At 48.5% G+C, this 24119-nt stretch overlaps 1 protein-coding gene across 2 annotated transcripts in view; it reads right to left on the bottom strand.

The window, feature by feature from the left end:
• Window positions 1–424: 424 nt before the first annotated feature.
• The window catches only part of fuz (fuzzy planar cell polarity protein), a 36910-nt gene continuing 13215 nt past the window's right edge, over window positions 425–24119 (bottom strand). Inside the window, exons 5-11 of one of the 2 annotated variants that reach the window (XM_033013273.1) lie at window positions 22292–22396; window positions 17757–17954; window positions 14653–14748; window positions 13796–13902; window positions 12297–12376; window positions 9842–9943; window positions 425–3671 (exon numbers count right to left, since the gene is read on the bottom strand). In XM_033013273.1, the coding sequence (XP_032869164.1) occupies window positions 3469–3671; window positions 9842–9943; window positions 12297–12376; window positions 13796–13902; window positions 14653–14748; window positions 17757–17954; window positions 22292–22396 (891 nt within the window). In that variant the 3' untranslated portion in view covers window positions 425–3468. The remainder of the gene's footprint in view (window positions 3672–9841; window positions 9944–12296; window positions 12377–13795; window positions 13903–14652; window positions 14749–17756; window positions 17955–22291; window positions 22397–24119) is intronic. The other variant, XM_033013274.1, reaches the window with a different exon arrangement.

Below are 24119 nucleotides of genomic sequence, written 5' to 3'. Positions count from 1 at the left end.
CTTCTGCAGTTGTACAGAGCCCTAGTGAGACCATACCTGGAGTATTGTGTGCAGTTTTGGTCCCCTAATTTGAGGAAGGACGTTCTTGCTATTGAGGGAGTGCAGCGTAGGTTTACAAGGTTCATTCCCGGGATGGCGGGACGGTCATATGCTGGGAGAATGGAGCAGCTGGGCTTGTACACTCTGGAGTTTAGAAGGATGAGAGGGGATCTCATTTAACATATAAGATTGTTAAGGGTTTGGACACGCTAGAGGCAGGAAACATGTTCCCGATGTTGGGGGAGTCCAGAACCAGGGGCCACAGTTTAAGAATATTTAGTACGCCATTTAGAGCGGAGACGAGGAAACACCTTTTCCCACAGAGAGTGCTGGAGTAATTACAGGTCATCCCTGGAGAACATGGATGGATAGGTGACATTTTGGGCCGGGACCCTTCTTCAGACTGGAGAAGGGTTCTGACCCGAACCATTAGCTGTCCATGTTCTCCAGGGATGCTGCCTGACATGCTGAGTTACTCCAGCACTTTGTCTCTTTTCTCGTCTCATTGCATTCTTTGGATCACTTTGAACCAAGGTTTAATTTAGATATATAAAATCAGAGGCCCAGAAGAATGATCTGGTTTTTCCTTAAGAGGACAACAATTTGGGACATTCAAGTTGAAATTGTGGAAGGACTAGGAGGTGATTAAGAAAAAAATGTCTTTACTCAAAGTGCGGTGAAAAAAGGAACCCTCACGGTGTTTGAAACATCACGTTATGAACTTTGAAGAACCCTGTGGCTGAAGATGTGGGAGTGATTTTTGTAGCACTTGTTTTTGAGCAGCAGAAACAAGGTGGCCTGAAATGACCCTCTCTGCTGTAACTTTCGATTGACTGCAGCTGATTTACTGCATCTTACTGCACAGATAATGCAGCAAGTCTTTGATAACACAGTCGTTCAGGAAAAGACGCACATACCATTTCCTGTACATCGGTGCAGCCCACTACTTGTGTTGAGGGGAAAGCAGAAAATTAATGGTGTGGGATCTTTAGTTAGATTTAGTAGGTTGTGTCATGGAAAAATCAGAATTGGGAGTTTCAAGTCAGAGTTTATTGTCATGTGTCCCAGATAGGACAATTAAATTCTTGCTTTGCTTCAGCACAACAGAATATAGTAGACATGAATACAGAACAGATCAGTTCATGTACGAGGTGAATCGAGGCAATGCTGCTTAATCTAGCACCTCATTCATCAATGGCTCCTGGTTCCACAGCAGGGGACAAGAAAAGACACTTCCTCTGGATTAGCCCGGGGTTATATCACTTCCAACAAAGGTTGAAAGGAGATTTGATGGGTACTGGAGCTTGGCGAGAGGGATAAATAGAAAAATCGCTCAGTTGGACCAGAGGCTCAAAGTGGCAGTAAAAGATACAAGGAGGTAAGAAGCCAGGAAGAGTTTTTGGTTACAGAGAGAACTTCTGGATTGGAAATCCACTGCCTGCAAGGGTGACAGAAAATACCCTCAAGATTCAAGAGAGTTTATTGTCATGTGTCCCAGATAGGACAATGAAATTCTTGCTTTGCTTCAGCACAACAGAACATAGAAGGCATGAATACAGAACATATCATAGAAGCCCTTGGGTTTGAGGGGGAAATAGAAAAACACAGAGGAGGGAAAATGGCTTTGGGGCTGGGGCTGGGGGGGGGAGAGGGGAATGGTTTGAATGGATTCTTGTTTCAATCTATATTGGGGGCATCAGTCAGACCCTCTTTAGTCAGAGGGTGATGAATCTGTGGAATTCATTGCCACAGACAGCTGTGGAGGCCATCAATCGATATTTTTAAGACAGAGATAGATAGATTTATGATCAGTACGGGTGTCAGGGGTTATGGGGAGAAGGCAGGGAGAATGGGGTTAGGAGGGAGAGATAGATCAGCCATGATTGAATGGGGTAGTAGACTTAATGGGCCGAATGGCCTAATTCTGCTCCTATCACTTGTGACATTGACAAGACAAGCCTCTTTTGGCTGGAGAACGTAGACAAGGTGACAGACAAATGGATAAGTTGTATCATTTATATATCATTCCATGATGGACGACAAACACGGTCATGACAAATACTAGCTCATCCCAACTGTTCTGGCTCAGCTCTGACAACAAAGGCTCTTGCAAAAGCCTGTGATGTTAAACGTGATGGTCATCTTTTAGGACCGAGGTGGGGAAATCTTTTAGGACCGAGATGAGAAAAACATTTTTCACACAGAGGGTGGTGAATCTGTGGAATTCTCTGCCAAAGAAGGTAGTTGAGGCCAGTTCATTGGCTATATTTAAGAGGGAGTTAGATGTGGCCCTTGTGGCTAAAGGGATCAGGGGGTATGGAGAGAAGGCAGGGATGGGATACTGAGTTGGATGATCAGCCATGATCATATTGAATGGCGGTGCAGGCTCGAAGGGCCGAATGGCCTACTCCTGCACCTATTGTCTATGTCAGGGAGTGGCTCGTTGGTGTGTGGTTCAAAGATGCGTTGATTACATCTGGGTTCTGCGGGTTGGTGTCCGAAAATAAATGGTGGCATGAAACAGCAAGATAACAACAACTGATGTTGTGAAAACAGGCTAAAACATTAAGGTCCTGTTGATGTATTGACTAGTTCAGTGTTAAAGAACAGCGCAACAGCAAAGACTTCAAGAAACTTGTGTAGCTTAAGGGCCTGTCCCATTTGCGCGTCACGCAGATGGTGCGTGAAGATTTTGCAAATACCAAAACCCTGGGGCACCGTGAACCAGGCACGGGTAATGCACACCTTGCGCGCATCACGTGACGCGAACATGATGTCGCTAGAGAACTTCAGACATTGGAGGTACAGCGCAGAAACGGGCCCTTCAGCCGACCAGCGATCCCCTCGTACACTTTCACTATCCTACACACTGGGGACAATTTACAATTCTTAACAAAGCCAACCACCCAATACATCGTTGGAATGTGGGAGGAAACCAGAGCGCCCGGAGAAAACCCATGCAGTCACAGAGAGAACGTACAAACTCTGTGTACAGATAGCACCCGGTAGTCAGGATCGAACACAAGTCCCTGGCGCTGTGAGGCAGCGACTCTACCTCTGAGCCACCGTGCGGCCACACCCCAGCGCCCATCTTCTCTCCTTCGAGAGCATGTGGCAGATCATAGCTCAGCAGGGCACTGTTCCACTCGCAGGGCTGGTTTCAGGCCTACCACTGGACGGCCTGAAACATGGACATGGATAAACAAGTACTCACCGTGGCCACTCCTGGGCCTGGTGATGCACCACAAGCATCGTTGAGCACAGTCCAGAGAGCCGGGAGGGAGCACCAGCTGGGTAACTCCGACGGCCACCATGCCTGGGATGAAGCCTCCCAGGTAGCGGTGTGGAGTGAACTGGAACATGGTCACCAGCTGCTTCACCCCTCGCCTTAGGGGGGAGGGGGGGGCGGCTACCGCGACCCCAGTTGGCTCAGAACGGCACTTCTTTCGTTAACAGGTTGAGCGTTTTGGTGGCGATGTTGCGCAGGGTGAAGGTGGGGGTCTCGGGCGTGAAGGTCAGCAGCAGCTGGTGCTGGCGGGTCTGGATGCCGTAGCTCTTGTGGTCGTCGGCGGCAACGTAGCACTCTGTCGGCGAGTGGGTGAAGCCGGCGTGGAATTCCTCGAGGAGAACTGCTGGAGGAAGGTGGGAAAATTAGTCTGTACACTCCCAGAGGTGCGTGGGGGGGGGGGGGGGGGGGGGGGAGTATGAAAATTCACAGCTCCACATTCAAGCACAATACAGGGGCGTTACCAGTGGCGGATTGGCCAGGGTGTCAGCTTGCCCGATGGCAAGTGGGCCCCTGATGAAGTGGGCTCCCTCTATATCAAGTGGGCCCCTGATGGTGGGCTCCCCTATATCAAGTGGGCCTCTGATGAAGTGGGCTCCCCTATATCAAGTGGGCCCCCTATATCAAGTGGGCCCCTAATGAAGTGGGCCCCCTATATCAAGTGGGCCCCTGATGAAGTGGGCTCCCCTATATCAAGTGGGCCCCTGATGAAGTGGGCCCCCTATATCAAGTGGGCCCCTATATCAAGTGGGCCCCTGATGAAGTGGGCTCCCCTATATCAAGTGGGCCCCTGATGAAGTGGGCCCCCTATATCAAGTGGGCCCCTAATGAAGTGGGCCTCCTATATCAAGTGGGCCCCTATATCAAATGGGCCCCTAATGAAGTGGACCCCCTATATCAAGTGGGCCCCCTATATCAAGTGGGCCCCTAATGAAGTGGGCCCCCTATATCAAGTGGGCCCCTGATGAAGTGGGCCCCCTATATCAAGTGGGCCCCTGATGAAGTGGGGCCCCTATATCAAGTGGGCCTCCTATATCAAGTGGGCCCCCTATATCAAATGGGCCCCTAATGAAGTGGACCCCCTATATCAAGTGGGCCCCCTATATCAAGTGGGCCCCTAATGAAGTGGGCCCCTATATCAAATGGGCCCCTAATGAAGTGGGCCCCCTATATCAAGTGGGCCCCCTATATCAAGTGGGCCTCTGATGAAGTGGGCTCCCCTATATCAACTGGGCCCCTGATGAAGTGGGCTCCCCTATATCAAGTGGGCCTCTGATGAAGTGGGGCCCCTATATCAAGTGGGCCTCTGATGAAGTGGGCCCCCTATATCAAGTGGGCCCCCTATATCAAGTGGGCCCCTAATGAAGTGGGCCCCCTATATCAAGTGGGCCTCCTATATCAAGTGGGCCCCTATATCAAATGGGCCCCTAATGAAGTGGGCCCCCTATATCAAGTGGGCCCCTAATGAAGTGGGCCCCCTATATCAAGTGGGCCTCCTATATCAAGTGGGCCCCTATATCAAATGGGCCCCTAATGAAGTGGACCCCCTATATCAAGTGGGCCCCCTATATCAAGTGGGCCTCTGATGAAGTGGGCTCCCCTATATCAACTGGGCCCCTGATGAAGTGGGCTCCCCTATATCAAGTGGGCCCCTGATGAAGTGGGCCCCCTATATCAAGTGGGCCCCTAATGAAGTGGGCCTCCTATATCAAGTGGGCCTCCTATATCAAGTGGGCCCCCTATATCAAGTGGGCCCCTAATGAAGTGGGCCTCCTATATCAAGTGGGCTCCCCTATATCAAGTGGGCCCCCTATATCAAGTGGGCTTCTGATGAAGTGGGCTCCCCTATATCAAGTGGGCTCCCCTATATCAAGTGGGCTCCCCTATATCAAGTGGGCTCCCCTATATCAAGTGGGCCTCTGATGAAGTGGGCTCCCCTATATCAAGTGGGCTCCCCTATATCAAGTGGGCCCCTGATGAAGTGGGCCCCCTATATCAAGTGGGCCCCCTATATCAAGTGGGCCCCTAATGAAGTGGGCCCCTAATGAAGTGGGCCCCCTATATCAAGTGGGCTCCCCTATATCAAGTGGGCCTCTGATGAAGTGGGCTCCCCTATATCAAGTGGGCCCCTAATGAAGTGGGTCCCCTATATCAAGTGGGCCCCTATATCAAGTGGGCCCCTAATGAAGTGGGCCCCCTATATCAAGTGGGCCCCTAATGAAGTGGGCCCCCTATATCAAGTGGGCCCCTGATGAAGTGGGCTCCCCTATATCAAGTGGGCCCCCCTATATCAAGTGGGCCCCTGATGAAGTGGGCCCCTGACGAAGTGGGCCCCTGATGAAGTGGGCCCCCTTTGTCTCCTGGCCACCAATATTTTAGACCCAGTCTGCCACTGGGCGTTACTAAATAATAATAATAATAATATATTTTATTGTCATTGCACATAAGCACAACGAGGTTTGGTATACAGCTTCCATCCGATGTAATAACATAAATAAATAATACAATTTGGATTTAGAAATGCACCCACATTGTGATCAGTTCTAGGGTGCAATCTAAGAAATCCTGAGGTAGACACAAAAATGCTGGAGTAACTCAGCGGGTGAGGCAGCATCTATGGAGAGAAGGGATAGGTGACGTTTGGGGTCGACGTTTCTTCATACTGATGTGGGGGGGGGGGGGGGGGGGCGGGAAGAAGAAAGGTAGAGGCGGAGACAGTGGGCTGTGGGAGAGCTGGGAAGGTTGAGGGGAAAGAGGGAGGAAGCAGTGTTGTCTACCTTCAAGTGTCAAGTGGGCCCCCTATATCAAGTGGGCCCCTAATGAAATGGGCCCCCTATATCAAGTGGGCCTCTGATGAAGTGGGCTCCCCTATATCAAGTGGGCCTCTGATGAAGTGGGCTCCCCTATATCAAGTGGGCCCCTGATGAAGTGGGGCCCCTATATCAAGTGGGCCTCTGATGAAGTGGGGCCCCTATATCAAGTGGGCCTCTGATGAAGTGGGGCCCCTATATCAAGTGGGCCCCCTATATCAAGTGGGCCCCTAATGAAGTGGGCCCCCTATATCAAGTGGGCCCCCTATATCAAGTGGGCCCCTAATGAAGTGGGCCCCTAATGAAGTGGGCCCCCTATATCAAGTGGGCCCCCTATATCAAGTGGGCCCCTAATGAAGTGGGCCCCTAATGAAGTGGGCCCCCTATATCAAGTGGGCCCCCTATATCAAGTGGGCTCCCCTATATCAAGTGGGCCTCTGATGAAGTGGGCTCCCCTATATCAAGTGGGCCCCCTATATCAAGTGGGCCCCTAATGAAGTGGGTCCCCTATATCAAGTGGGCCCCTATATCAAGTGGGCCCCTAATGAAGTGGGCCCCCTATATCAAGTGGGCCCCTGATGAAGTGGGCTCTCCTATATCAAGTGGGCTCCCCTATATCAAGTGGGCCCCTGATGAAGTGGGCCCCTGACGAAGTGGGCCCCTGATGAAGTGGGCCCCCTTTGTCTCCTGGCCACCAATATTTTAGACCCAGTCTGCCACTGGGCGTTACTAAATAATAATAATAATAATATATTTTATTGTCATTGCACATAAGCACAACGAGGTTTGGTATACAGCTTCCATCCGATGTAATAACATAAATAAATAATACAATTTGGATTTAGAAATGCACCCACATTGTGATCAGTTCTAGGGTGCAATCTAAGAAATCCTGAGGTAGACACAAAAATGCTGGAGTAACTCAGCGGGTGAGGCAGCATCTATGGAGAGAAGGGATAGGTGACGTTTGGGGTCGACGTTTCTTCATACTGATGTGGGGGGGGGGGGCGGGAAGAAGAAAGGTAGAGGCGGAGACAGTGGGCTGTGGGAGAGCTGGGAAGGTTGAGGGGAAAGAGGGAGGAAGCAGTGTTGTCTACCTTCAAGTGTCAAGTGGGCCCCCTATATCAAGTGGGCCCCTAATGAAGTGGGCCCCCTATATCAAGTGGGCCTCTGATGAAGTGGGCTCCCCTATATCAAGTGGGCCCCTGATGAAGTGGGGCCCCTATATCAAGTGGGCCTCTGATGAAGTGGGGCCCCTATATCAAGTGGGCCTCTGATGAAGTGGGGCCCCTATATCAAGTGGGCCCCCTATATCAAGTGGGCCCCTAATGAAGTGGGCCCCCTATATCAAGTGGGCCTCTGATGAAGTGGGCTCCCCTATATCAAGTGGGCCTCTGATGAAGTGGGCTCCCCTATATCAAGTGGGCCCCTGATGAAGTGGGGCCCCTATATCAAGTGGGCCTCTGATGAAGTGGGGCCCCTATATCAAGTGGGCCTCTGATGAAGTGGGGCCCCTATATCAAGTGGGCCCCCTATATCAAGTGGGCCCCTAATGAAGTGGGCCCCCTATATCAAGTGGGCCCCCTATATCAAGTGGGCCCCTAATGAAGTGGGCCCCCTATATCAAGTGGGCCCCCTATATCAAGTGGGCCCCTAATGAAGTGGGCCCCTAATGAAGTGGGCCCCCTATATCAAGTGGGCCCCCTATATCAAGTGGGCTCCCCTATATCAAGTGGGCCTCTGATGAAGTGGGCTCCCCTATATCAAGTGGGCCCCCTATATCAAGTGGGCCCCTAATGAAGTGGGTCCCCTATATCAAGTGGGCCCCTATATCAAGTGGGCCCCTAATGAAGTGGGCCCCCTATATCAAGTGGGCCCCTGATGAAGTGGGCTCCCCTATATCAAGTGGGCTCCCCTATATCAAGTGGGCCCCTGATGAAGTGGGCCCCTGACGAAGTGGGCCCCTGATGAAGTGGGCCCCCTTTGTCTCCTGGCCACCAATATTTTAGACCCAGTCTGCCACTGGGCGTTACTAAATAATAATAATAATAATATATTTTATTGTCATTGCACATAAGCACAACGAGGTTTGGTATACAGCTTCCATCCGATGTAATAACATAAATAAATAATACAATTTGGATTTAGAAATGCACCCACATTGTGATCAGTTCTAGGGTGCAATCTAAGAAATCCTGAGGTAGACACAAAAATGCTGGAGTAACTCAGCGGGTGAGGCAGCATCTATGGAGAGAAGGGATAGGTGACGTTTGGGGTCGACGTTTCTTCAGACTGATGTGGGGGGGGGGGGGGGCGGGAAGAAGAAAGGTAGAGGCGGAGACAGTGGGCTGTGGGAGAGCTGGGAAGGTTGAGGGGAAAGAGGGAGGAAGCAGTGTTGTCTACCTTCAAGTGTCAAGTGGGCCCCCTATATCAAGTGGGCCCCTAATGAAGTGGGCCCCCTATATCAAGTGGGCCTCTGATGAAGTGGGCTCCCCTATATCAAGTGGGCCTCTGATGAAGTGGGCTCCCCTATATCAAGTGGGCCCCTGATGAAGTGGGGCCCCTATATCAAGTGGGCCTCTGATGAAGTGGGGCCCCTATATCAAGTGGGCCTCTGATGAAGTGGGGCCCCTATATCAAGTGGGCCCCTAATGAAGTGGGCCCCCTATATCAAGTGGGCCTCTGATGAAGTGGGGCCCCTATATCAAGTGGGCCTCTGATGAAGTGGGGCCCCTATATCAAGTGGGCCCCCTATATCAAGTGGGCCCCTAATGAAGTGGGCCCCTAATGAAGTGGGCCCCCTATATCAAGTGGGCCCCCTATATCAAGTGGGCCCCCTATATCAAGTGGGTCCCTATATCAAATGGGCCCCTAATGAAGTGGGCCCCCTATATCAAGTGGGCCCCTGATGAAGTGGGCTCCCCTATATCAAGTGGGCCCCCTATATCAAGTGGGTTCGATTCTTCCAGCATCTGCAGTTCCTTCTTAAACACTAAGAAATCCTGAGTGTGATTGCCAACTAGCATTGTTAGGATGCTTTATGATCATTGTCTAGTCATTCCTATGGGGAAATGGTCCTACTTCGATGTGAAATGGTCCACCACGCGCACAGCAGGCAGGACCGACTGGAATAGCCGTTCTCAGCACGGGAGCTCGATGGAAAACAGAAGACCATTTGCGTGGCTGGTCATGTATTCTTGCTATTGAGCGAGTGCAGCGTAGGTTTACAAGGTTAATTCCCGGGATGGCGGGACTGCCATATGCTGAGAGAATGGAGCGGCTGGGCTTGTACACTCTGGAGTTTAGAAGGATGAGAGGGGATCTCATTGGAACATATAAGATTGTTAAGGGCTTGGACACGCTAGAGGCAGGAAACATGTTCCTGATGTTGGGGGAGTCCAGAACCAGGGACCACACACACACAGTTTAAGAATAAGGGGTAAGCCATTTAGAACGGACACTTTTTCTCACAAAGAGTGGTGAGTGTGGAATTCTCTGCCTCAGGTGGAGGCCGATTCTCCGGATACTTTCTCTTGAGCTAGATAGGGCTCTTAAAGATAGCGGAGTCAGGGGATATGGGGAGAAGGCAGGAACGGGGTACTGATTGGGGATGATCAGCCATGATCACATTGAATGGCGGTGCTGGCTGGAAGAGCCGAATGGCCTACTCCTGCACCTATTGTCTATTGAGGTTATGTTCACCTACCAGGTTTGTCCTCACTTGCTTCAGCTGGGAAGTACGCAGAGACGGCCAGGGTGTAAAATTGCCGCAGAACTGATCTGCGCCTCTCAGGACTGAGTACTGTTGCTGTTACGTAAAATAAATCACAGTTAATGCCTTTCCATACGATACGGTAGAACTTTATTCATCCCAGGAGGAAAATTAGACAATAGACAATAGGTGCAGGAGTAGGCCATTCGGCCCTTTGAGCCAGCACCACCATTCACTGTGATCATGGCTGATCATCCCCAATCAGTACCCCGTTCCTGCCTTCTCCCCATATCCCCTATCTTTAAGAGCCCTATCTAACTCTCTCTTGAAACCATCCAGAGAATTGGCCTCCACCGCCCTCTGAGGCAGAGAATTCCACAGATTCACAACTCTCTGGCTGAAATTGATCTGCCAGCAGTCATAAAACACAAATAAATGAAATGAAAGTGACAAGCAGAAAGGAATGGTGATGTACAAAGATTGGGGGGCGGGGGGTGGGGGGGGTCAGTCTACCCCACGACAGAAGGAGGAGTTGGACAGTTTGATAGTCAAAGGGAAGAAGGCTCTCCTGTGGCGTTCTGTATGTCGAGAGACATGAAGCTACTCTATGTTCAAGAAGGAACTGCAGATGCTGGAAAATCGAAGGTACACAAAAAAGCTGGAGATTCTCCCAATTTTGTTAGCCCTTGCTGTCTCCTCCCATCCCTCAGCCCTCGGGCTCCTCCTCCTCCTTTTTCCTTCCTTCTCCCCGCCACCCCCTATCAGTCTGAAGAAGGGTTTCAGCCCGAAACGTCACCTATTTCCTTCGCTCCATAGATGCTGCTGCACCCGCTGAGTTTCCCCAGCATTTTTGTCTACTATCAATTACTATCAATCCAGAGAGAAAAGTTCAAATCCCAACATGTGGAATTTAAATTCAGCTACTCCCAACTTCAGCTACTTGGAGCTTAGCACTACAAGTGAAAGGTGACCACAAAAATATGGGACTGCTGTATAAACTCACTGGGCTCACCTTTATCCTTCAGGGAAGGCAACTTTCCATCCGTACCTGATCTGCATATGCTAGTTTACACCCAAGATAGACACAAAATGCTGGAGTAACTCAGCGGGTCAGGCAGCATCCCTGGAGAAAGGAAATAGGTGGCATTTCGGGTCTGAAAAAGGTCGCCTATTCCTTTGTTCCAGAGATGCTGCCTGACCCGCTGAGTTACTCCAGAATTTTGTGTCCATCTTTGGATTTGTGTGTGGTTCTGTTTCCCGTCTAGGTGACAGGAATAGCAATGCAATCGGAGGCACGGTGGCGCAGCGGTAGAGTTACTCTCATGCAGCACTCGAGACCCGGGTTCGATCCTGACTACGGGGGCTGTCTGTACGCAGTTTGTACGTTCTCCCCGTGACCTGCGTGGGTTTTCTCCGAGATCGGCGGTTTCCTCCCGCACTCCAAAGACGTACAGGTTTGTAGGTTAATTGGCTTGATGTAAAAAAAAAGTAAAAACTTGTCCCCAGTGTGTGTAGGGTAGTATTATTGCGCGGGGATCGCTCAGTGGGCTGAAGGGCCTGTTTCCGCGTTGTACCTCTAAACTAAACTATGCACGCCGAGCTGTTTCCTCTACCTTCTCCCAATTGTGGGTGTAGTGAGGGAAGGGGGAGGAGAGGATAGGAAGCCAGTCCTGGATGCCATCAGATGGAGCAGGTTCAACTCCTTTACCATGCACCGGCAGAGTCCCACTTACGTGTCCTTGGCACGCAAATTACGCAACCTCGTGGTCGCGTTGAGGCGCAAGGGCATTGTGTGGCCAGCGCGGGGCCGGTCCCACTGAGAAGCGCGGAGGGGTATGTAGTTGTGAGCGACATCTCGCGGGGCTCTGAAATTTTTGTAGCGAACAAAATCTTCGCGCGCCAACGGCCTGTCGCGTAACTGACGGCCAAAGTGGGACAGGCCCAAGACCCTGGAGTGACGCAACGTCTCACCTTCAACAGCAGCAGAAGCGGGCAAACGATCGCCGAACTCGGCCTGGGGCTCACGGCCGTTGCGGTCCGGATCCGCCCCCACTTCTACTCCCACAGCGGGGCCAAGAAAATTGAAGATGGACACACAATGCAGGAGTAACTCAGCGGGACCGGCAGCATCTCTGGAGAGAAGCAATGGCTGACGTTTCGGGTCAAGACTCTTCTTTTCAGACTGAACACGAAACGTCACCCATTCCTTCTCTCCAGAGATGCTGCTGGTCCCGCTGAGTTACTCCTGCATTTTGTGTCCATCTTCAAATGACGTCACGAGCTCCAGACGGCTGTGCGGGCGCATGAAATCGCGCGGGACCGTCGCGGCTCAACATGACGTAATTTGCCTGCCAAGGACACGTAAGTGGGACAGGCCCTTTAGGCAATGCTGCGCTAGAGGTCGGTCACTGTTGCCATCAGCTGTAATGCAGCTCAGCTGGATGCTTACCCGGCAGCTGGCTGCTTTCCACACCATGGGGCTGCAAGGTGAATAGATTCTTGTTCTGTTCCCTGTTTATTAGCAGAAGGCTGGAGAAACAAGACCAAACCATAGATCAGCCAAAGCAAAAAAAAAACAAAAAAAAACAGCTGAATGAGGAGATATGGTAATCAGCCTTGAGAACTGCTTGGATTGGTATTTCTATCAACAATTCACAAACCACTGTCCCCGAGCCTGAACAAAGCACAACCTCAGCAAATCAAAGTGAATACAAGAACTCTGCACCATGAAAGTGCAAACATTAGATAATTAGCCATATTTAATACCTGGACCAAGATGCAGATGCTGAACCACTATCTAGAAATTGGAACTGGTAGAATTCGGATAGAATTCCCAAAAGGTTCTGTACTCTCTACTGCTCCCACGATACCAAACTGATATTAGAAGTACCAATCCATCTCTTCGGCAAACAATCCCAATGAACCAAGGCGCGTCCCCAATACTCCTGTCTTATAAAATCTTAAGGAACCAAAATTGCCGCTTAAAATCTCAATGGATTCACTCTTTTTCATTCATCACCACCCCTCCTAAACAAAATCCCACCAAACCATTTTGTAACCCCATATTCAACACCACTAGGGCAGCATGGTGGTGCAGTGGTAGAATTGCAGCTACAGACACCCGGGTTTGTTCTTGACCAAAGGTGCTAGCACTATGGAGATTGTACGCTCTCCCCGTGATCAACGTGGGGATTTCACCGGGATATCCGCTTTCTACCCCCCCCCCCCCCCACACTCCAAAGACGTGCAGGTTTGAGGGTCTCGACCAGAAACGTCACCCGTTCCTTCTCTCCATAGAAACTGCCTCACCCGCAGAATTACTCCAGCATTTTGCGTCTACCTTCGATTTTATCCAGCATCTGCAGTTCTTTCTTACACCTAGAAACCTGCACGTCTTTGGAGTGTGTGGTAGGAAACTTGGAAACTTAGGGGGTTGGACAGGCTAGATGCAGGAAGATTGTTCCCGATGTTGGGGAAGTCCAGAACAAGGGGACACAGTTTAAGGATAAGGGGGAAGTCTTTTAGGACCGAGATGAGGAAAACATTTTTCACACAGAGAGTGGTGAATCTGTGGAATTCTCTGCCACAGAAGGTAGTTGAGGCCACAGTTCATTGGCTATATTGAAGAGGGAGTTAGATGTGGCCCTTGTGGCTAAAGGGATCAGGGGTTATGGAGCGAAGGCAGGTACAGGATACTGAGTTGGATGATCAGCCATGATCATATTGAATGGCGGTGCAGGCTCGAAGGGCCGAATGGCCTACTCCTGCACCTATTTTCTATGTTTCTATGAAACTGGAGATCCTGGAGAAAACCCACGCAGGTCACGGGGAGAACGTACTAACTCCGTACAGACAGCACCCACAGTCAGGATCGAACCCGGGTCCCTGGCGCTTGTCTGGTCTGGCGGACATCTCTCATTTTATTTCAAATATCAAAGGACAACTTACCCAATAATGCTGTGGTGTAAAGGAATGCAGATGGGGAAAGTACACTGATGTAAGCTGAGGCATGTTTTTAAAGGTTCAAGCACTGGGTTCCAGAACCGTTCCACTAACTGCAGGCAGGAGAAAGAAAATGCAAATATCGTTACATATTGCAGGAACAATGTACATCCAACTCTTTCGACGGCATTAACCCAGGTGACCAACCCCCTTCCAGCCGCTTGCACTGTATATGATACTCTGCGGAGTAGCTGACTCGGCTACTTTCCACGTTTGCGAATAGGTCAGTAAAACGACCTCCAGCTTCTCTGCTGATGCGGTGAAATCTGGTCACGGAGAGTGATAATCAATTCTGTCACAAAAAATCCTTCTTCAGGTTTGCTCTCCCAAACTCACACAGTGCCGCAGCTGCTAGATCTGCTGCCTCTCAGCTGCCAGAGACCCGAGTTTGATCCTGACCGCGGGCGGGTGCTGTCTGTGTGGAGTTTGCACGTTCTCGTGCGTCTGTATCTAGATGCTCTGGTTTCGTCCCATAGCCAAATGACGTGCAGGCTTGTAGGTTAAATAGGCCGCAGTGTGTGGGGAGTGGTATGCAGAAGGGAGATGACACTAGATTATGTTGAACGATGGTCAGAGTGGACTCGAGGGGCTGAAGGGCCTGTTTCCCTGCTGGATCTTTCAATCAATCAACCGATCCAGCATCTCATCTTCGTGCAGTAACTTGTGGTTAAAAGATTTACTGGAGAGTTGGGGGGGGGGGAAGAAACCGCAATGTTTCCCTACGAGAAAATAACAGCAGCGTGCAAAAATAAAATTCAGAGCTGACAGATGGATGACGACAGTGTAAAGGACCTTTGCCTCACCTCTGTCTGAACTTGCTGCAAAGATGGAGTTGGTCCACACAGCAAGCACACGTCCACTCCAGGGACCAACTGAAAGGTCAGCAGCCTGTGTGGTACCTGGAACAAGAGAGGGAAAGGAAATTAAATCATTATGACCAAAACTTGAGCAAAAGACTTGTAATGCATGTAGTGCTGAGGCCTAATAAGGCATTGGTCAGACTGCATCTGGAGTATTGTGAGCAGTTTTGGGCCCCATATCGGAAGATGGATAGAAACGTAGAAAATAGGTGCAGGAGTAGGCCATTCGGCCCTTCGAGCCTGCACCGCCATTCAATATGATCATGGCTGATCATCCAACTCAGTATCCTGTACCTGCCTTCTCTCCATATCCCCTGATCCCTTTAGCCACAAGGGCCACATCTAACTCCCTCTTAAATATAGCCAATGAACTGGCCTCAACTACCTGTGCTGGCGTTGCAGAGGCACTAGAGGAGGTTTACAAGAATGATCCCAGGAGTGACTGGGTTAACATATCATGAGTGTTGCCGGCACTGGGCCTGTACTCGCTGGAGTTTAGAAGTACCGAATTGTGAAAGGCCTGGATAGGGTGAATATGGAGAGGATGTTTCCACTAGTGGGAGAGTCTAGGACAGGGGTGGGGAGCCTTTTCATGTTGGAATGCCGCATTAAGTTAGCTGTAATCTAATAAGGCCGCATCGATGAAACTTCAATTAGATATACTTCAAAATGTACATTATTTTGTAAAAATCTAACTACTATGAAAATGAAAAAAAATTGTTATTTCTAGTCAACTAACCTCTTAATGACTTTATTGTGCCTGTTTTCTAGAGTCTAGAGTAGCATTAGAAATAATTCATGACTGTTAACAGGTGTTAAAATAGCCTTTCTTCTCCCCACCCTCCATCAGTCTGAAGAAGGGTTTCGGCTCGAAACGTTGCCTATTTCCTTCGCTCCATAGATGCTGCTGCACCCGCTGAGTTTCTCCAGCATTTTTGTGTACCTCCTGTTAAAATAGCCCTCATGACTTGCTAATGTTTTAATAGGACTAGAGGTCATAGCCTCAGAGTAAATTGACGCACCTTTCGATAGAAGAGGAGAATTTCTTTAGTCAGACGGTGGTGAATCTCTGGAATTCATTGCCACAGACGGCTGTGGAGGCCAAATCAATGCATATTTTTAGGGTGGAGATTGCCAGATTCTTGATTAGTTCGGGTGTCAGGGGTTATGGGGAGAAGGCAGGAGAATGGGGTTGAGAGGGAGAGATAGATCAGCCATGATTGAATGGCGGAGTAGATTGATGGGCCGAGCGGCTCGATTCTGCTCCTGGAACTTATAGAAACAGAAAATAGGTGCGGGAGTAGGCCATTCGGCCCTTCGAGCCTGCACCGCCATTCAATATGATCATGGCTGATCATCCAACTCAGTATCCTGTACCTGCCTTCTCTCCATACCCCCTGATCCCTTTAGCCACAAGGGCCACATCTAACTCCCTCTTAAATATAGCCAATCAACTACATTCTGTGGCGGAGAATTCCAGAGATTCACCACTCTCTGTGTGTAAAAAATGTTTTTCTCATCTCAGTCCTAAACGATTTCCCCTTTATCCTTAAACTGTGACCCCTTGTTCTGGATGACGGCAAGGTTTAGGAACATCAGAGATGCACTTTAACACAAACCGTCCACCCAGAGAGTATCTGCATGGCACATTTGCTGCGACACATTGATTGGCTTGCCTCATTGGGATTCAGGAGCAGCAACAAATCGGAACTGAAGAGATTGGCAATAATCACATTTTTGAAAGGAGGCAGCCATGCCCGCTGATGAATAAGCAATATCCAAAGTACTGCAAACACCTGTGAAGTCAGGCATCTTCTGTAGACAGGGAGTTGACAATTCAGGTCAGAGACCTCTCTCCAAATGCAGCTCGAGCTGCTGGGTGCGGAATTCTTAGTTGTGTTTTGATTTCGAGTTCCTACAGTTTCTATTTCCACGTACAAACGTATAAATTAGGAGCAAGTGTCGGTCATTCAGCCCATCAAGTCTGCTCTGCCACTTCATAAATCACAGCTGGTCCGATTGTAATGTCATCCAATATGAAGAACCTTTCTCCCTCTTGCTACTTTGATGCCACCGGGTGTGTACTCGCTGGAGTTTAGATGGATGAGCGGAGACCTCATTGAAACTTACCGAATAATGAAAGGCTTGGATAGAGTGGATGTGGAGAGGATGTTTCCACTGGTGGGAGAGTCTAGGACTAGAGGTCACAGCATCAGAATTAAAGGACATTCCTTTAGGAAGGAGATGAGGAGAAATCTCTTTAGTCAGAGGGTGGTGATTCTGCGGAATTCTTTGCCACAGAAGGCTGTGGAGGCCAAGTCAATGGATATTTTTAAGGCAGATAGATAAATTGTTAGGTAGACAAAAATGCTGGAGAAACTCAGCGGGTGAGGCAGCATCTATGGAGAGAAGGAATAGGCGACGTTTAGGGTCGAGTCCCTTCTTCAGACTGATTCTTGATTAGAATGGGTGTCAGGGGTTATGGGAGAAAGCAGAAGAATGGGGGTTAGGAGGGAAAGATAGATCAGTCATGACTGAATGGCAGAGTAGACTTGATGGGCCGAATGGCCTATTTCTGCTCCTATCGCTTATGATTTTACACAGCATCGGAGAAATTATACTGAAGTCAGAGAGAGGGACAGTTCAAGACGGAACACATATACGGTTTCACCATACTGAGATAGTCAGCATATTACTTTTCAACATACAACTTCTCTATTCATAATTAATGTATTTTTACATTTGTTAAGAATCTAATGGTGCAATCAGGAAGAGAGTCATTCCTTGCTGAAGTTATGCTGACAACAATTAAGTCTACTTCCCAAGATTCCTGCTTGTGAAACAGAACAAGTAATAGAACTACAAGCTTCTCGATAGAATGACAGGACATTTCAGGTCGGGACCCTATCGAATCTGAAGAAAGATCTCAACCAAAACGTCGTCTGACCATTGTCCTCCGCATATCGGCCCTGCATGGCCCGCTAAGTTCCTCCAGCAGGTTGTTTTTTGTTGTTGCTCTAGTTTGTAGATGGTTATGTGTTACTTACAGTAGGGCTGCCTTGTGGCAAGTAGATGGGGTAGTCCCGTGATGAGTTTGGTGCCAGCGATCCAACCAGCCACGTCAACAGAACCACCTCCTGGGCGGCCAGTCGCCACCACTTCTCCGTGGCCACGACCACTTTGCCCATGACCATCAGGCACCCAAAGTTGCTCTGAGCCGCAGCCACAAATACTTCCAGTGCTTCCTGAAATAATGAGCAACTTTAGAAAATATACAAGGAACTTGCATTTCTATAGAACTTACCCGCCTTGTTTTCGGGATTTCCCAAAACACTTTTACGGCCTACTTATAGGGATTCTTATCCTGTAGACACTGTCAAAATGTAGGAAACTAAGTAGGGAATTGTGCACAACAAGCCCCCACACAGTGTTATAGTGACCAGGAATTTGGCTGCGTCTTCTTTCGTGTGGCATGCACAGCCTAAAGGTGTTGGACAACTTGTTCTATTTGATCTTCCGTTTGTGCACGTCGAGTTGATTGCATTAGTCGAAACAGGGTGGACCACGTGAAGGTTGCAATCTTCCACCCCAGGAATTTGGCTGAGTGAACAATATAGGTGAGGATTCCAGGGAGAACACCACTGCTCCTATTCAAAGATGTGAGCTATTTTACATTCACCCAGAAGAGCAGGCATGTCAGGTCTCACCATGGGAGCAATAATAGTCCACGGATTATGATGATCTGCTGTTTCTAAATTCATCCAGATTGAGTAGATAAATTTACAAGGGACATATGACATAGGAGAATGGGGTTAGGAGGGAGAGATAGATCAGCCATGATTGAATGACAGAGTAGACTTGATGGGCCGAATGGCCTAATTTTACTCCTATTCCTTGGATTCCAACTAGGTTCCCTCGCACGTTGCCCTCCGCATATGATGAAGGGTCTCGAGCCGAATCGTCATCTATTCCTTTTCTCCAGAGACGCTCGCTACCTGACCCGCTGAGTTAGTCCAGCATTTTGTGTCTGTTTACCCGCAGGACAAATCATGTTCCCATTAATAACCAAAAGGCCACTCCAAACATGGCAGCCCGGACTGTGGCCAATACCTTCATAGGCAGGGAAGTACATTGGAGATAGACACAAAACGCTGGAGTAACTCAGCGGGCGAGGCAGCTTCTCTGGAGAGAAGACGTATTTAAGCCGGCATCTGCAGTTCTTTCTTACACAAGAAAACTGGAGAGTTGGACTCAGAAGATGAGTCACAGAACAGCAAGAAAACAATGGCCGAGTATATTTAGATTTATAGAAACCTTTCAAATATGTCTCACAAAGGATGTTGGCCAACAAGGTTAGAGCACGGAATTGAACCAGTGGATGAATATATTTAGATTTACAGAAAACGTAGGTTTAGGTTGTGGTTTATTATAGCACATATACCAAGGTACAGTGAAAGGCTTTGTTCTTTGCATGCTATCCAGATAGATCAGACACACTATAAATATATAAATACAATCTAGTCAAATTCAAGTACAATAGGTAGAGCAAAGGGGAAGATCGAGAGTTCTCAGCATTAGATACAAAATACTGGGTTAACTCAGCGGGAATAGGCAGCATCCCTGGGGAGAAGAAATGGATGATGTTCCTTCTCTCCAGAGATGCGGCCCGTCCCGTTGGGTTACTCCAGCATTTTGTGTCTATCTTCGATTTAAACCAGCATCTGCAGTTCCTTCCTACGCGGTCCAGTTCCGTAGAGGGGTGGGGAGATTGCAACCTTCACGTGGTCCACCCTCTTTCGACTAATGCAATCAAGCCGACGTGCACAAACAAATAGAACAAGTTGGCCGACAACTTTAGGCTGTGCACGCCATGCGCGAGAAAGGAGAAGTTCCGTACACAAAGACCAGTGTCCACAATGGGGTAGAGGTGAATGGGACAGTACCCTACGCTGGTGGGAATAATGTCTCATGTAGGATGTTGGTCATTCAAGGTAACAGACCAGCATGAATTGAGAATATATTAACAGACAGAAACAAAGAATGCGAACAAATGAATTTTTGGCATGTTGACAAATTCTGGCATCAAATAAATCTAAGCTTCTTGGCTTTGCTGCCCAAAAGAGAAAAGCAGAATTTTTTTTTTTTGAATGGTGAGAAATTAGGAGACATTGATGTTGAAAGAGACCAGGGTGTTCCTGTCCCCAAGTCACTGAAAAGTCAACACACAAGTGCAACAAGCAATTAGAAAGTCCAATGGAATCTTGGCCTGTGTTACACAAGGATTCGAATGCAGGAGTAAAGATGTCTCATTGCAATTCTATCAGGCCTCGGTGACACCGCATCAGGGGAATTATGCAAAATGTTAGTGTTCTTATCTAAATAAGGATACACGTACTCTAGAGGGAGCAACAAAGATTCATTTTTTTATAAAGGACGCAAAGTGCCGGTGTAACTCAGCAGGTCAGGCAGCACCTCCAGAGAACATAGAAACATAGAAAATGGGTGCAGGAGGAGGCCATTCGGCCCTTCGAGCCAGCACCGCCATTCATTGTGATCATGGCTGATCATCCCCTATCAATAACCCGTGCCTGCCTTCTCCTCATATCCCTTGACTCCAGTAGCCCCTAGAGCTCTATCTAACTCTCTCTTAAATCCATCCAGTGACTTGGCCTCCAGTGCCCTCTGTGGCAGGGAATTCCACAAATTCACAACTCTCTGGGTGAAAAAGTTTTTTCTCACCTCAGTCTTAAATGGCCTCCCCTTTATTCTAAGACTGTGTGGCCCCTGGTTCTGGACTCGTCCAACATTGGGAACATTTTTCCTGCATCTGGCTTGTCCAGTCCTTTTATAATTTTATATGCCTGTGGAACATGGAAAGGTCCCGACCCGAAATGTCATCTGTCCATGTCTCAGGTCAGAGGTCAGGACCTATCCGTGCTCCCCAGAGATGCTGCCTCTCCCGCTGAGTTACTCCAGCATTTTGTGTCCCCTTTTGTAAACCAGTATCTGCAGCTCCTTGAGCCTAAAGTTTCATTAACCTGTTCCCAGGAATGACAGGTTTGCCATTTGAGAAGAAACTACGCAGACTGTGTCAATGTTCCCCAGGACTTAGAAGCGATTTCATGAGAACGTACAAAATTCTTGTAGGGGTTATAGTTTTAGAATAAGGGATTGGCCATTTAGGATTGATGCGAGAGAAATCTCTTCATTTGAGGGGGCAAACGCATTGGAATTATCAACCTTGGAAGGCTGAGAGGGCTCAGTCACGGAATTAATTCAAAATAGAAATCAACAGATATTAAAGTTGTCAAAGATAATAGGGTCAGTGAAAGTAGAACAAGGCAGAGGATTGGATGTGATCTGCAGGAATGGCAAGGGCCAGATGGCTGGCTTCTTGAGTTTTTGTGCATCTAACCCCGTGCTGTGCATGGCCTGGGAGCATTTGATGGTACAGAGCAGCAGTGATTTCACTCTCTGTGCTGTCCCTGCCCTGGGAATGTACGAATTAACAATATAACGAGACTTGCTAAATTTTTAACCTGTGCCTGAAATGTTTGATGGGAGCGTGAATGTAACCTGTGCTCCAACTGAATTCTCAATGGTTCTTGGTTTCTTGGTCCTCCAAAATATTCCAAATGGAATTTAAACTGGAGGTGGTGAAGGGAGGGGAATGCACAGGGAAGAAGAGGGAATGTAGTCGCTCCATATTTAATCTATGCTATAACTGACCCAAGATTATTTGCTGCTGTCAATGAACACAAAAGAGTAACAAAACTAGTTTAGTTTACTTTAGAGATAATAATAATAATAATGGATGGGATTTATATAGCGCCTTTCTAATACTCAAGGCGCTTTACATCGCATTATTCATTCACTCCTCAGTCACACTCGGTGGTGGTAAGCTACTTCTGTAGCCACAGCTGCCCTGGGGCAGACTGACGGAAGCGTGGCTGCCAATCTGCGCCTACGGCCCCTCCGACCACCACCAATCACTCACATCACACATTCACACACAGGCAAAGGTGGGTGAAGTGTCTTGCCCAAGGACACAACGACAGTATGCACTCCAAGCAGGGATTCGAACCGGCCACCTTCCGGTTGCCAGCCGAACACTTAGCCCATTGTGCCATCTGTCGTCCTTTATCTCACCCAGTCCGCGCCGACCAGCGATCCCCAAACACTGGCACTATCCTACCCAATAGGGACAATTTATATTTATTACCGAAACCAATCTTTGGAGTGCGTCTTTGGATGAAACCGGAGTACCCAGGGAAAACACACGCGGTCACAGGGAGAGCATACAAACTCCGCACAGACAGCACCCGTAGTCAGGATGGAACCCGGGTACTCTCCCGCTGTAAGGCAGCAACTCTACCGCTGCCGCCCTCCAAGATTCTTCATCTGGGCTTCAACCCATCTGTTTTTGACACTTATAAAGTGTTCTTGAAAACCCTTCTGTAAATAATGTCAACATTTTAAATCATTGTTGATCACTTCCAGTTAAGGCACTGAGGATGATCGGCATCAATCTTACTTGGTGCAACCGAGTACAGCTCTTCTGCATGCTCACATCCCCACCAACCTGCAGTATTGCTGCATCGGGAGACACTATACAATCCACACATAGTGTCAGGTCTCCAATCCAATCTGACGCAGTCAGCAGACTGTCAATCAACTTGTAACAGGCCTGGGAAAACAGCAGTAGAACCTTCATTTCACACAAGTAGATTGCAAACAAACATTTAAACGCAAGTCCAGTGTTAAATAATAAAAAGTCAGGTTGCATTGCCTTTCTGGGTTATAATTTGTCAGTGAGAAGCAGATTCCTTCAAGCAGCCATTTGGAAAGTTGCAAAAAATTATATTAATAATCTGTTTGGACTGCCAAGTCTTTAATATGAAAGTAGAAATGGGAGACAACAATTTTATATCCCTGTCTTTTTCAAGTCAAGTCACTTTTATTTCTATAGCACATTTAAAAAACAACTCTCGTTGGCCAAAGTGCTTTACATTGGTATAAGAATAGTATAAACAAACAACATTGGTTCATAGATTAAATACAAACATCACTACATACATGTAGCCCTCGCTCAGAGGACGTCAAGAAAGGCTTGGGAGTAGAGATGAGTTTTAAGTCTCGACTTAAAGGAGTCGATGGAGGGGGCAGTTCTGATGGGAAGGGGGATGCTGCTGTTCCACAGTCTAGGGGCTGCAACCGCAAAGGTGCGCTCGCCCCTGAGCTTATGCCTAGACCGCGGGATGTTCAGCAACCCCAAGTCGGCCGATCTGAGGGACCTGGAGGTAGTGTGGTGGGTAAGTAGACTTTTGATGTAGGTGGGGCTTTGTAGACATAAAGGAGGATCTTAGAAACATAGAAACATAGAAATTAGGTGCAGGAGTAGGCCATTCGGCCCTTCGAGCCTGCACCGCCATTCAATATGATCATGGCTGATCATCCAACTCAGTATCCCGTACCTGCCTTCTCTCCATACCCTCTGATCCCCTTAGCCACAAGGGCCACATCTAACTCCCTCTTAAATATAGCCAATGAACTGGCCTCGACTACCCTCTGTGGCAGGGAGTTCCAGAGATTCACCACTCTCTGTGTGAAAAAAGTTCTTCTCATCTCGGTTTTAAAGGATTTCCCCCTTATCCTTAAGCTGTGACCCCTTGTCCTGGACTTCCCCAACATCGGGAGCAATCTTCCTGCATCTAGCCTGTCCAACCCCTTAAGAATTTTGTAAGTTTCTATAAGATCCCCTCTCAATTTCCTAAATTCTAGAGAGTATAAACCAAGTCTATCCAGTCTTTCTTCATAAGACAGTCCTGACATCCCAGGAATCAGTCTGGTGAACCTTCTCTGCACTCCCTCTATGGCAATAATGTCCTTCCTCAGATTTGGAGACCAAAACTGTACGCAATACTCCAGGTGTGGTCTCACCAAGACCCTGTACAACTGCAGTAGAACCTCCCTGCTCCTATACTCAAATCCTTTTGCTATGAAAGCTAACATACCATTCGCTTTCTTCACTGCCTGCTGCACCTGCATGCCCACTTTCAATGACTGGTGTACCATGACACCCAGGTCTCGCTGCATCTCCCCTTTTCCTAGTCGGCCACCATTTAGATAATAGTCTGCTTTCCTGTTTTTGCCTTGAAATTTATTCTGAACTTTTTGAGACTGTTCTAACAAAATCTCTCTATCCTGTCTTATCAAACACATTCACCTTAGTAGAGAGGCAAGAGATTGCAGTTGCTGGAATGTTGAGCAAAGAACAAACTGCTGGAGGACTCAGCAGGACAGGCAGCATCTGTGGTGGGAAATGGATAGACAACGGGTTTTGGGCCAGACCCTTCTTCTAACTGATGGGAGTAGAACGGTGAACGCTGGCAGAGAGAGAGAGAGAGGCA

The sequence above is a fragment of the Amblyraja radiata genome, chromosome 38 (assembly GCF_010909765.2).
Source record: "Amblyraja radiata isolate CabotCenter1 chromosome 38, sAmbRad1.1.pri, whole genome shotgun sequence".
NCBI classification, from domain to species: domain Eukaryota; kingdom Metazoa; phylum Chordata; class Chondrichthyes; order Rajiformes; family Rajidae; genus Amblyraja; species Amblyraja radiata.
This window is presented reverse-complemented; position numbering and strand designations above follow the sequence as displayed.